We start from the raw sequence: 13,880 nt of genomic DNA on the forward strand, positions 1-13,880 counted from the left end.
AGGCAATGGGGTTAAATGGCTTGCCCAAGGTCACATAGCTAGGCAATGATTAAGGGTCTGAGACCAGATTTGAACTCGGGTCCTCTTGGCTCCAGAGCTGGTGCTCTATCCACTGTACTACCTTGCTGCCCTCCAATAGTTTTTTTAAGGTTTTTGCAAGACAAATGGGGTTAAGTGGCTTGCCCAAGGCCACACAGCTAGGTAATTATTAAGTGTCTGAGACTGGATTTGAACCCAGGTACTCCTGACTCCAGGGCCCGTGCTTTATCCACCGTGCCACTTAGCTGCCCCGATACTTTATCTTCTTCAGAACATGAAAAGTATCATGAATTCTTAACTTTAGAGTAAAATATCATCTGAGATGTTTTATATTCAGAAGAGCTCAAATAAATTCTGCTTTTCCCTCTGCATTTAGACAGTTTTAGGTTGCTTGAAAACCTTTAATTCCTCCCAAAAATGTAGAGAAAAAGAAATGTAAATGCCAGGTGTCTGCTTTAACTTGAAGAACTCACCTTGGGGATTTTAAAGATGAAAGTACAATTCCCTCCAAATGCTAAAATAATCTTTCTGTTATCAAAAGAAATGAGTGGCAAGATAAATAGAAAATGGGATTATAACTCTTATAATTAGCATGAATAATTGCTCGATGTTTGTAAACACATCTTTGGAAAACAGTCCCATTGAGTTATCAGGGAACTCCACAAAGTTTTGATGGATCATGATATTTCCATGCGAGGGCTCCAGACAATGATGTATGTGAATGAATAGGGGGTAAGGGGAATGCAATAGTCTGAAATGATAAATGTCTTTAAGTATTTAAAGTACTATCATGGGAAAGAGGAATTAAAATTGTTCTTGTTGGTTCCAAAAGAAAAAACGAAGAATAATTAATGGATAAAAGGAAAAATTTACCTACCTAGTAGATAAAACAAACAAATAGTTAAAAGGAGAATATTCCTTGAGAAATAAAAGGTCTAGGGGTGGCTAGGTGGCGCAGTGGATAGAGCACTGGCCTTGGAGTCAGGAGTTCCTGAGTTCAAATCCGGCCTCAGACACTTAATGATTATTTAACCATGTGGGCTTGGGCAAGCTACTTAACCCCACTGCCTTGAAAAAAAAAATCTAAAAAAAAAAAGAAATAAAAGGTCTCCCTTTCATATAATATCTTCCATCAAAGGCTGGATGAAGACTTGTCAGACATGTTGTAAGGTCATTTTTATTTAGATAAGGGTTTGATTGGTCACTGATGTCTCTTTTAACTAAATCTGTGAGGTAAAATCTATCTTATCACTGAGGTTTGGCAGATGGGATACATTACTAGGGCAAAGCAATGAATTTGTAAACAGATAGTTCCTACTCTTACATGAGTGGGCTGTTCTACAAACCTCTCTATAAAGCAATTTTTATGTAAAACAAATTTGCTCCTGGCAATGGGGGAGCAGAGAAACAGAAAGGGGACCCTGACCCATGGAGGGAGGAGATCAGTTCTAGGATATATGGAGGCTGGAGAAGGAGAGGAACTAGAGCAGGAGGAAGAACATATGGGAGCCAGTGCCAGGCACACAGGGCCCGGACTGGAAGTGAGAGGAAGACCATGTAGGAAACAAACTTGTAAGGGCCAGAATCAGTCAGGAGAGGACTGGAGACATGTGGTACCAAAGCACGGACAGAGAAGACAGATGGGCAGAGTGGAGCAAAGATGACCTCTCTCATCAGAGGTCTCAAGTTAAGCCCATGATTTGTCAGTGGTGAAGGTTGCAGTCTTTATGAGTCTGTTCTGCTTTCACTGGGGAAGGATTGGGTTTTTTGATGATTAGCAGGGAAGAGCACCAGAATTTAAGAAGTCCATGAGCTGGATAGGATATTGTCTGAGAATGAGATGTGGATTTCGAAATAAATGACAGGTTGTTGGCTAGGGATGGAGTACATATTACATGGATTGTTAAGGGGAAGGAGTGGAGGTGGGGGGGGGAGAGAGAGAGAGAGAGAGAGAGAGAGAGAGAGAGAGAGAGAGAGAATGAGAATGAATAGTATTGTATAATAAAGTTATCATGGTTTTTTGGAATGCAAATCTCATTCAGAAGCTTTATGTAAAGTCAAATTTGTATAATGCATACACACACACACACACACACACACACACACACACATAAAGTGAGAACTATCTGTATTTTGGTTCCATAATAATAATAATAATAATAATAATAATAATAATAATAATAATAAAAACTTACATTTTATATTACCTTTGTCAACACAGATAAAACGTTTTGCATACATTATTTCATTTGATTCTGATAACAATCCTATGAGCAGGTAGTACAAAATATTACTAGCATCATTTTATTGAACAGGAAATAAAGCCTAGGGGACTAAACAAGGGATTTTTTTGTCTTTTATCCCTAGTGCTTCACATTAAGTCCACACTTAAAAAGTGTTCTTCAATTAAGTGACATCCAAGAAAGTAGCAGAACTAGAAATTCAAGGATGAGAGATAAGTCTATGGGAAGGCAGAGATGGAAATGTGAATGTAAAGTCACAAAACAACTCTTAGTTCAGTTTGGAATAGAGTATGTATAAAAGACAGATGTTTAAGTCAGGTTATAGAGAGCTTTTAATACCAGGCTGAGGAGTTTATTCTTATATATTAGTTACTTATGGTGATTCTTGTGGGCATAAATAATATTGATATAAGGAATCTAGAAAGCACCACTAAAGATTACAAAGTCTCAGGAAAGAAACCAAAAATCTTGGTAAAAAGATGGTATTTAACATTGCTGCCCATCAAGGCAAGGAATTCAGAAGAGGAAGATAAAATTTAGGAAGTCCATGAGCTGGATAGGATATTGTCTAAGAATGGAATTTGGCTTTCTAAATAAATGACAAGTTATTGGCTAGGGATGGAGTACATATTATATGGGTTGGTTAGAATAGGATTTTTGAAATTATAATCAAGAACTTCTAACTGGAAAAGGAGAAAGAAAAGCACACACACACACACACACACATATTTCAGGCTAGATACAAGATACAAAAGAGTAACTAATGATGTAGGAAGAATAGCAGCAGAGGGGGAAAGTGGTTTTTTTTGCCTTTCTTTCTATACTTAACACTTAGGACAATGCCTGGCATAATAAATGCTTGGTGACTAAGGTCCCCTACTGTTCTCAATATATGATTCTATGATTTAGAAATCAAACTCAAGGAAAGAAATTTGTCCCTCAAAGATATCACTGACACTTGATGGAATAAGATCTGTGTCTCACATATAACTCTAGAAGGATATTTCTTATTCAAAAGAAAAGAGAATGATTGAAAAGGAGCATAGAAGCAAATAACACTGTACATTAAGGAGACACTTAAGTGAGGAAATATAGGAATAAGATGGGGAAGCATGAGTAAAAACTGAAGGAGGCTGATACAGAAGCAATTTTGTCATTGGAGGATAAAACTGACATCTAGACATAAGGAAACAGAAGAGGAATTCAGGAAATAGATCACAAGTTTGGCACAGAGGAATGATAGAACAGTGTTGAAGACATCAATTATTCTATCTGATGGAACTTTCTGTCAAAAACAGAACAGCTAATCGTTCTTTGATTTGCTGTGGTGCTTTCATACTTGAAAAGCTAGCACAAATCAAGTGAGGCAAATTATACTCTAGATTTGATTCTTTTTTTACAGGGAAGAAATGGTGGTTGGGTATAAATGATGAGAACCATCAATCCATTAATTAACATACATTTATTAAGCCTATATTATGTGCTAAACATTGTGCCAGCTACTGGACATATTAAGACCAAAGGGAATGGGTTCCTGCTGTCAGCAGTTCACATTCTGTTGGGGGAACAACATTTAAATATATAGGTATATACAAAATAATTAAAAGGAAGGCATGGGGATTAGAAAAGAAAACCCTGTGGGGGAAATGATATTAGTTTAGAACATATGATAGAGGAGGAAAGGATAGCTGTATACAATTCTGACATGCAAATTGTATTTTGGAAGAAAGAATAGAAAAGATTTTATGGCCTAAGATTCTATAAAGGCTACCAGAGCTCAGGAGGATTGTTTGCACGTGGATCTGACATTTTTTGTCTTTTATTGTTATCTCCACTGCTTAGCACAATGTCTGGCACTCAGGAAGCACTTAATAAATGATCATTGTTGTTGCTATTGACTCTTAAGAATGAAATTCAGAAACTTCAAAGAGAAACAACTACAATTGGGGCAGCTAGGTGGCGCAGTGGATAAAGCACTGGCCCTGGAGTCAGGAGTACAAATCCGGTCTCAGACACTTAAAAATGACCTAGCTGTGTAGCCTTGGGCAAGCCACTTAACCACATTTTGCCTTGCAAAAAAAAAAAAAAAAGAAACAACTACAATTGAGAGAAATAGAGCTGCTTTAGATGGATGAGGGATTCACCAATCAGCACAAAAAGAATACAAAGGTGCAGCAAGTTGGATGAGAAAGTCAGGTCTAAAGTTCTGAGATGAGGTTGGCAAGGAAAGTTACAAGTAGTAAAAAGAATTCACTTAACTGAAGGACAAGAAAAAGATCAAATAAAGGATATAACTAATACTTGGGACAATAAATGTAATCAACTTTTTGCTTTTGTTTTCTCTGCCAAATAGATTTTCTGACTAAAAAAAAAAAAGGCTAATAGGACATGGATACCAATGCTACTAAAGGGACAATCCTGCTCTCTCCTCTTCCATACTCACTACCCTATATTCAGGGTCTTTGTGTCTCTTTCCTAGATTATTCTAATGGGTCTGCTAATTGGCTTCTCTATTTTCAGTTTCTATTCCCTTCAATTCAATCCCCTCACATCTCCCAAAATAAGCTTGAGGTCAGATCATATTATTTCCTTGCTTCAAAAAGCTCTCTAACACAAATGTCCTGATCTGGAATTTAGCTTTTATAATCTGAATTCCAACTTACCTTTTAAAATTTATTTCATCTTCCTTCCTTCTACGTTTTTACCAAACTGACGTATGTCATCTAGCTATCTTATCTCCCATTCCCCACTCCTGAAATATAGTCCCTTCTCACTTTGCATCTTAGAATATCTAGCTCTGAAGTTTTCTTGATTCCCTACCAGTATATTCTCCTTTGTCAGATTATCCTGTATTTAATTATCTGTGAAAAATGTGTTAACTCAGGGCAGTTAGGTGGTGCAGTGGATAGCACACCAGCCCTGAAGTCAAGAGGATCTAATTCAAATCTGGCCTCAGACACTTAATAACTGCCTAGCTGCATGACCTTGGGCAAGTCACTTAAATCCAATGCCTAAAATTAAAAAAAAAATTTTTTTAATGTGTTAACTCCTTGAGACATGTTTTCATTTTTGACCATGTACATAGTTGGTATTTAAACAATACTTGTTGAGTTGAACTGAAAGTTAAATTCCAACTCAACAAAAGTCAAAGCCTTTATCAAGCATTTCCTATTTACAAGAAATGTCAATATGCATAGATGTGAGTCTGGGTGCTCTCCAGCACAAGTGTGCACACACAAGTATGGGAAACAGGCCCTCCTCCTCTAAAGCACAGTCTTTGGTCACTTTTTGTTCGATATTTTTATCAGTAATTTAGAAGAAGGCACAGATTGCATGCTTATCAAATCTACAGATGATCTGAGAATGAGAGCTAAAAGTTCTGAAATAGAAATGAAATCTAAAAAGATCTCAACATTCTAAGAATGTTGAGCAGAATCTAATCTGAGATAATTTAATAGGTATAAATGTAAAGTTCTAAAGAGGTTCAAAAAAAATCAACTACATGGGTAGAATAGTCAATGTTATCTTTGGCTTCCATAGGAGAAGTAGTATAATTAGGTAAGTTTACAATCTCACTGTACCTTCTCTTAGTGAGACTGTATCTGGAATACTGTGTTAAGTTCTGGCCAGCACATTTCAGAAAAGGTGATGATAACTTTAAGTAGGAGATGAGGATGACCAGGAAGATATTTCACCCAAAGCCTGGTTGAAATAATTGGAGATACTTAGCCTGTTAAAGGAATGATAAGGGAAAATGATAGCTGTCTCTAGGAATCTGAAGGACTGACATGTAAAAAATGAATTTGGCTTTCTGAGACAATGAGTAAAAGTTATAAATCATAGGATTATATAGACTACAGTTAGAGGTCATAGAGTCCTTCATTTACAAACGAGGAAACTGAGCCACAGAGAGATTAAGTGATTTGCCCATTTATAGAGGCAAATCCCAGATTAATCTTTCTTGCCAACAATTAGAACTGTTCAAAAGTACAATGACCCTTCTTGGGTTCATCACTAGAGGTCTTCAAGAAGAGACTAGAAGTCTATTGTTGGGGATATTACAGAGCTAACTTCTGTACCAGACAAGAGATTTCTGAGTTCCCTTTCAATCCTGATATTCTGTGATTAATTTGTACCTCCTATCTCCCAAAACAAATGAATTAAAAAAAATTTTCTTTTGAAGGTCTCTTGATGAAGATTTATTTATTTTTTTTTCAAATAAATGAAAAGAGAAGTGTTTAACATTCGTCCTTTTACAAGCTTTTGAGTTCCACATTTTTCTTCCCCATGGCAATGAACAATCTGATATAGGTTGTACGTGTACAATTGTATATAATTAATATTTCCATATTAGTCTTGTTGTGAAAGAGGAATTAGAACTAAGGGGAAAAACCATAAGAAAAAGAAACAACATAAAAGAAACTATGAAAAGTGAATAGAGTATGCTTTAATCAGCATAAAGACTCCATAGTTTTTTCCTCTGAATGTGGATAGCATTTTTAATGGCAGGTCTCTTGGGATTGTGAAGACTACATTTTTAGAAGGCAATTTCTTCTGATATGCAGAGACACTATCCTCAATGACAAACAATGCTTAAGTTCTAGATCTTCAGAATTCCATTATCAGAAGTCAGTATATATTTTATTATGTTTACTAATTATTTGGCAGAATAAACAAATATGCCTATGAAATTCCAAATACTCTAATATATCTTGTATGAATCTAGTTATTTTTATGCTTCTTTCCATCATTAGAATAAAGGTTTCTTGAGGGTAAGATGATTTTGCTTTTCTGAGTATCTTTAAACTGTCAGCTCAATGTCTGGCATATTTATAATAAAAGCTTAATAAATGTTTGTTGAGTGACTGAACTGCACTCAAAAGATCATCAAGGGGCAACTGGGTAGTGCAGTGGACTGCCCTAATATCAGGAAGACCTGAGTTCAAATCTGTCCTTAGACACCTAAGAGCTGTATTACTTAATCCTAATTGAAAAGAAAAAGAAAAAAAAAAGGAATCTCAAAAGAAGTCACAGAATCTGTGTTTTAGGACTATCAGGTTATTGCAAATTAGGTCATTTTGTGACATGTTATATTTAAGGACACCTTAGGAAAAGGTATCTTTTCATGACAAAAATAAAATAGTTTATAATAAGGGAGGGCAAGGGTGGAGGGAACCAAAAGAATCAAACATGAAAGTATTATTTATATGAAACATCTTGGAAGGAATAAGTAAGACTTATAGAAGAACATCTACCAAACAAAAGCAAACTTCTAATTTGTTTTTAGTAATAAAAAAAATATTTCATTTAAATCAATGTCACTAAATGGGATCAGTTTTTTAAGTGGTATACTACACAAAATTGCAAGCAGTATTTTCTGGGCATTAATTTTGATCTAGATAGAATCATATTCAGTAAAGGCAAAAAGGTATTATATTTTTCCATGATGACTATTTGGAACACTTAGAAGACAGAACTGTTTTTTTTTTTTTGAAAGTTAGTTGTATAGCTTCCTTAACAAAATATCATACATACAAATAATGTGGTAATGAGTTAATTCTACAGTAATAAGATTTAGAACTTTCTATCCACAAAGTTAGCAGATTGGGACATTAAGAAAGAACACTGGGGGCGGCTAGGTGGTGCAGTGGATAAAGCACCAGCCCTGGAGTCAGGAGTACCTGGGTTCAAATCTGGTCTCAGACACTTAATAATTACCTAGCTGTGTGGCCTTGGGCAAGCCACTTAACCCAATCCCCCTGCAAAACCCTAAAAAAAAAAGGGGAACTCTGTAGATGACAGATTATACAGTAAACTATGTCATTGAATATAATTTAAAATGCAACCAAAAAGAGTAGCAAGTAAGTTACTAAGTATATGACAAGGGAGAGAAGAAATGTATTTTGTGCTCTTTAGTATCAAGAAAAAAGAGAAGTTCCTCCAAAAGAAGTTTTATGAAAAGCCTAAATAAATGTCATCCAAGAACCTCCACAAACTTCATCATTCTACAAATTGGATTTCCATGTAGATATAATAAATCACTGTCACCCAGCTATTTTCCTACAACTTTAGTCTGAATAGACAGAAGACAGCCTCCACTACAGCTTTACTCTGATGCCTCCTTGGGGGATAGATAAGACTCATTATTCTTGAATGCAGTGCAAGATAAATTCAAGTCTTCGCAGGGGTAATTAAATTTTTTTGACCCCTACAACTTATGGAGCTATCCACTGAGGCAGAGGGAGTTACAATCTGCAATTGTTGGAAGATGTAGCCACAATGATGCTTCTCCAGAATCATAGTTTATTCTATTTTTATGGTTTATCAATTGAGAAAACTGAGATAGATCTCACAGATTTCCTTCTGACAAGAACTGAATGTAGCTACTAAGTTAAGATTTTGAACATTTAATCTGGGAAATCTTTCAATTCATACTATTCTAGAAACTAAACTATTCAAAATTCCAAAAATCATGAAAAATAAAGAAAAATATAACATTTCTAACTCCAATGCCAGTAGCAGGTACCAGCAAAAATTCTCCATACACTGAAAGGTTCTGTGCTACAGAAAATATTACACAGCTTTTTTCCTATTAAAATCACTATTAAATGAGAAATTAAAATTCTAGATTTCAAAGAACATGTGAAGTATCCTGTCTAGGATTTCTTTCAAAGGTTTACTTTATTCTTATTACTTTATTATTGTCTTTATTCTACTAACCCACTTTTGGCTTCTTCCAATATGCAAAACTTTTCTGAGCAAAAAATGAGTACAAGTCCACAGGGAGGTATTACTACAGTTCCAAGATGACTGAGGCTTCACAGAACCTCTACTTTATCTGTCTTTATCTAGTTATACATAGCCAAGATTGATAATTTATGGAAAGCAATCATTTACTGGAGGAGAGGAATCTGTTGCTTATTTTCTGTTGATCTCTACCTAGGAGTCTGACACTATATTGGAGAAGTAATTAAGCCTGAGACTAAGTTAGTGTATAAATGATTCCTTTTACAGTAAACATTGTTAAATACCCCTCATATCACATTCCCAAACCCCCTCCAATTTCTATCATGCAATAGCCAAATAACATGCAGAACTGTAGGAATGTCATACAAAAATTGGAAAATATAAAAATAACTCACACCAATGTTTTAATCAAGGTATAAAATGCACAGGACATAACCTTATGTATCATTTAATAAGTCATCTAAGATCAAATATTTTCTTAGATTAAAGACAACAGCTAAGAGGGAAAACAAATTAGGGAAAGGGAAGGTTGAACAACAACAGTATACTTGTAGGTAGTTAATGACAGGGCAGTAAGTACCTTTCTAACAGAGAGAGATTTAGCGGGACTAAAGGCCTGCTCTGTGAGATCGAGCCCTTCAATAGTTTCCGTACAGTCAGAGAGGGGAGCATCCTGCAACAGTAAACTGAGTAAACAGAGCAAACCAAACCTAATCTTCATAATTTTAATCAAGACCACATTATGGTGCCAATTAAAAGCATGCGGCAGAAATATAGGGCTAAATAACTATGGGAAGGATGTCACATGCAGAAAAGCATCAAACTATGGTTCATAACAACTAATCAAACCTTATAAAACACACAAAAAAACCCTCACTCCCCCCCACACCTACCAATCTCACAGATCCTCACATGTCATATTTTAAATGCATTAGACTGTATATCTAGACATAATGATAGGTATTTTTGCAAGTACTTTCAAGTACTGGTAATGCTAACTAGCAAGATCAAAACTTCCAAAGTGCATTTACATCAGCAGCATAGATTTAAACTACCATTCCTTCTAAAAGCAACTAATGTTTAGCAGCATTAAATTTCAGACAGGCATTAGAGAATCTCACTCAGAGCATTTTATACATTAAATGGTTAAAAATGTGAAAAATCTAGATGACATAAATTCATCTAGTTTTCTAAAAGATGACAGCCTACACAGATATTTTTTCCATATTGCATGCATTTGTATTGAGCAACAACTCACAGAGCATACTCTACTATCATGCTTGAGCTATTCAACTAAATAAATCTAGATTATTTTTTCTCAATACACTATAATAAAGACAACAGGGTTGCTTCTGATACTTACCCGGCAAAGTTATTCCCTGCTACAGAGTAATTTTATAAGTAATTAAAATTATAAATACATCACATTAACTGAAGACAGTCTATGTCCTTACCTGTACAAGACTTCTGTCCATTACTACACCACAAAGAACCTGTGATTGAGGGCCAGCAGTTTTGATATCCTGTAAATTTTGCTCTCGGATCTGTAAGTAGGGGGAGGGGAAGAATAAGAACAAATACATATAAAAGGTAGAATGAACCCTATCTTGTCAATGATGTAATCTGTGATTCTTTTGTATTAGTAGCCTACCTGACTTCAGGTTCATTTCTCTCCTCTGCCTCACACCACAGAAAATGGAACAGATGCCAAAAGTGAATCTTTGAAGCTACAGAGCCCTTAACAACCATTTAACTATGTTCAATCCTATTCTTCTTACAGATTTATAATACATTCAACATTTGGATAGATTAAAGTAATGTAACTGGGTTTAATAAGGTAAAAAAATATGACTGGAGAATTATGGGTTTTTCTTGACTTGACCAAAACTTTCACTGATAAACTGATTAGGAACATGAGGAAAATTTTTTCTGGCTTATATCAACTGTAATACCATAAAATGTTGATAGTGTTGATAAAGCAATTTAAGCTACCATTCATTCATTCATTCATTTACTGAGTTAGGTTCTGTGAGAGACTGAGAAATGGTAAGATATAAACCTTGTTAGCAGACTAATAATCTAGTATGGGAATTACAGCACATAGACATAATCTCAACTTCTTCAGCCTCAATTCCTTTATCTATAAATGAGAAATTAAGATAACTCTTAAAAATCTTTTTTTAGGGGCAGCTAGGTGGCACAGTGGATAAAGCACCGGCCCTGGAGGCAGGAGTACCTGGGTTCAAATCTGGTCTCAGACACTTAATAACGACCTAGCTGTGTGGCCTTGGGCAAGCCACTTAACCCCATTTGCCTTGCAAAAACCTAAAAAAAAAAATCTTTTTTTTAGCTCTAACTTTCCATTTTCTAAGATCTTTTCTATATTTAACAGTCTATTGAATAAAATATAGAATAGGATAAGAGATGTATAAACAAATTAAAATAAGTAGAGAATAAACAAAGCAATATGAATTCAAATGAAGGAAAAAGTCACTATCAGGTAGAGGATTTTGGAAGACTTGATGGAAAAAAATGGTATTTAAGTTGGATCTTCAAGGATGGAAAGAACTGCTTTAGCAGATGGACATGGGATAAAGAAATTCTAAGTACAAGAATAGCCCTTGCCATGAAGAAGTTCCATGAAAATATGACCTTTGGTAAAACAACATAGTGGGGAAGGGACTAGGAGAGAACAGTTTAGTGGAATAGGATCAATGTTAAAAATAAAACAGTTATCACAGGGTAATCTCTAAAGAAGTTAGTGCATATTCAATTTGTAGATCTCAGGAAATTAGCTAAATGTTACAATGGGGGTTTGGACAATGAGGTATAATGATGTTATTGTAAAAACAATGTTATTCTGAGGGATATACTTGTACAGCAAACACTGCAAACAAAGATGTGCTGGTGAGAAAAGGCAAAAAGGATGTTTTTAGATGACAGTGAGTGGTTTAGTTTGACTGGATTGTTCAATATGCGATAAAACTGGAAAGTCAGGTTAAAGGCAGGTTGTAAAGAAGCTTAGATCATATCTACAAACCAAAAGACTATCATTCTGTAGCTCTTAGCTTTGCACCTTGGCAAGTACTTTGGATTAAACTTTTTAACTCATTCTGAAGATACAAATTTATAGACTAACATTTAAGAGAACAATAATGCTTTTCTCATACAGTAGCTTTACTAGTGAAAATTGTCTTCTTATAATGTAGAAGGCTGGAAAGATCAACATCAACTAAAAAACTCCAGTCATGGTTAATGGTATATTAGCTTCAATAAAATAATAACTGCAATTAAAATGGAGAGAATATACATACCTTGTTCCTCATTTCCTGGACCTCTTTAGGGTTAGTGTTCAATGGAACAAACAGGTTAGGGACAGCAGAGGTGGAAGTTCTAGGTCCATCCTCTTTAGTCCACTGTAATATTAAGAACAGTTGAATAGTCAGGATAGCTATAATGGTAAGTGATATCCACAGCAGCAAATTTACATCACATCTCTTCATGCACTATATACATAACAGATAGAGAACTGAACCAATGATTTCATTTTATTTCTCAATTCCCAACACCCTCAAACTTCTTCCTGCATCAAACAATATAGAAGGAAGTTAAGAATCTGTTAAAAAAAAAGGTATTTTAAAGTCAAAATTGTGACTTATCAACAAATGCATTTTTAAAACTTATCTAAAATGTAAGCACAATAAAAAAGGCTTATACTAGAAAACAGCTTAAATTTTCTTTGCAGTGTCACTTAATAGTGAATGCTGGCATTTTAACAGCGATCATTGATTCACCGCTCTGATAATTAACAGACATTAAAGCAAACTTAAAGCATAAGATGACAGTAGTATGAAAAGCAATGTGATGTTACTAACCATGTGTAGTGAATGATTCTGAACTGCGAGGCAAGAGTGGGCATCACCAAAGTTTTGCATTAAAAGAAACTACAAAATCAGAATGTATTGGCTGCATAATTACTTCAATCCAAGAAAATTACTGTATGAACACTTATACAGTAGCTACCTGGTGGAAGAGTTTGGTGATGTCAAATATTTCATTTAACTTAATAGTTTCAAGTGTTTTTAAAAAAATATCAAACTGAAACTTTAAGCATTTCATGAGACCTTTGTAGGCTGTTTTACTTATCAGTGCAGCTGTTGTGTGGCTGGCTTTATGCTCCACATTTTCTTTTGTTTTTTAATTCAGTACAACATTTTTAAAAAGAAAAACTGCAATGCTTAGGCCCTAAGACAGCACTGAAAAATTAAAACAAGCCTATTTTCCAGAGCAAATGCTTTGTCTTTCTGAGTATTTTCAGGAGACAATAAAATAGCCGTAAGCCATTAAGACTTTAGAGGAAGCAACAAAATGCTAAAAATGCTTAGCCACCATAAAGGAAAATATGGAATGAATATGGAGCTGTGGAATACTCACTGATGATTATCTTCTCAGATAAATATAACTCCAGCTTTTTATTAAAGATAATTTTTTAGTTAAAACATTAAAACAACAACCTCAGAAGCCTGAAACTGCTTGAAAAATTAAGAACAAGTATTATATGTTATATACACCAACCTGGGATACTATATGATTTTTATCTTATTCCACAATAATATAAAGGCAGCAAGATTAATTTTATTCCTTAACAAGGTCTTTCCTTCAAATGTATGCCAATTAATTATATGTAGCAAGGAATTTAATTACATTATTTTCAAGACAACATAAATAAAACTTAAAGCTATAGCTGGATGTGCTTTTAAGTAGCCAAGTACTATAGAAATATATTATACCATTTGGGTAAAAGTTAAAAGAAATACCTTATCCCTTTTTCAAATGAAAAGAAAACTCATT

At 34.8% G+C, this 13,880-nt stretch overlaps 1 protein-coding gene across 16 annotated transcripts in view; it reads right to left on the bottom strand.

Moving 5' to 3' along the window:
• ADD1 (adducin 1) overlaps positions 1-13,880 on the bottom strand; it is a 150,170-nt gene that overhangs the window by 8,921 nt on the left and 127,369 nt on the right. For 11 of the 16 annotated variants that reach the window (XM_074229882.1, XM_074229880.1, XM_074229881.1 and 8 more), the window contains 3 exons: positions 12,344-12,445; positions 10,484-10,573; positions 9,610-9,702 (listed from right to left, as the gene is read on the bottom strand). In XM_074229882.1, coding sequence (XP_074085983.1) covers positions 9,610-9,702; positions 10,484-10,573; positions 12,344-12,445 — 285 coding nt within the window. The remainder of the gene's footprint in view (positions 1-9,609; positions 9,703-10,483; positions 10,574-12,343; positions 12,446-13,880) is intronic. The other 5 variants (XM_074229886.1, XM_074229887.1, XM_074229889.1 and 2 more) reach the window with 1 other exon arrangement.

This window comes from Macrotis lagotis, chromosome 3, assembly GCF_037893015.1.
Source record: "Macrotis lagotis isolate mMagLag1 chromosome 3, bilby.v1.9.chrom.fasta, whole genome shotgun sequence".
NCBI lineage: Eukaryota > Metazoa > Chordata > Mammalia > Peramelemorphia > Peramelidae > Macrotis > Macrotis lagotis.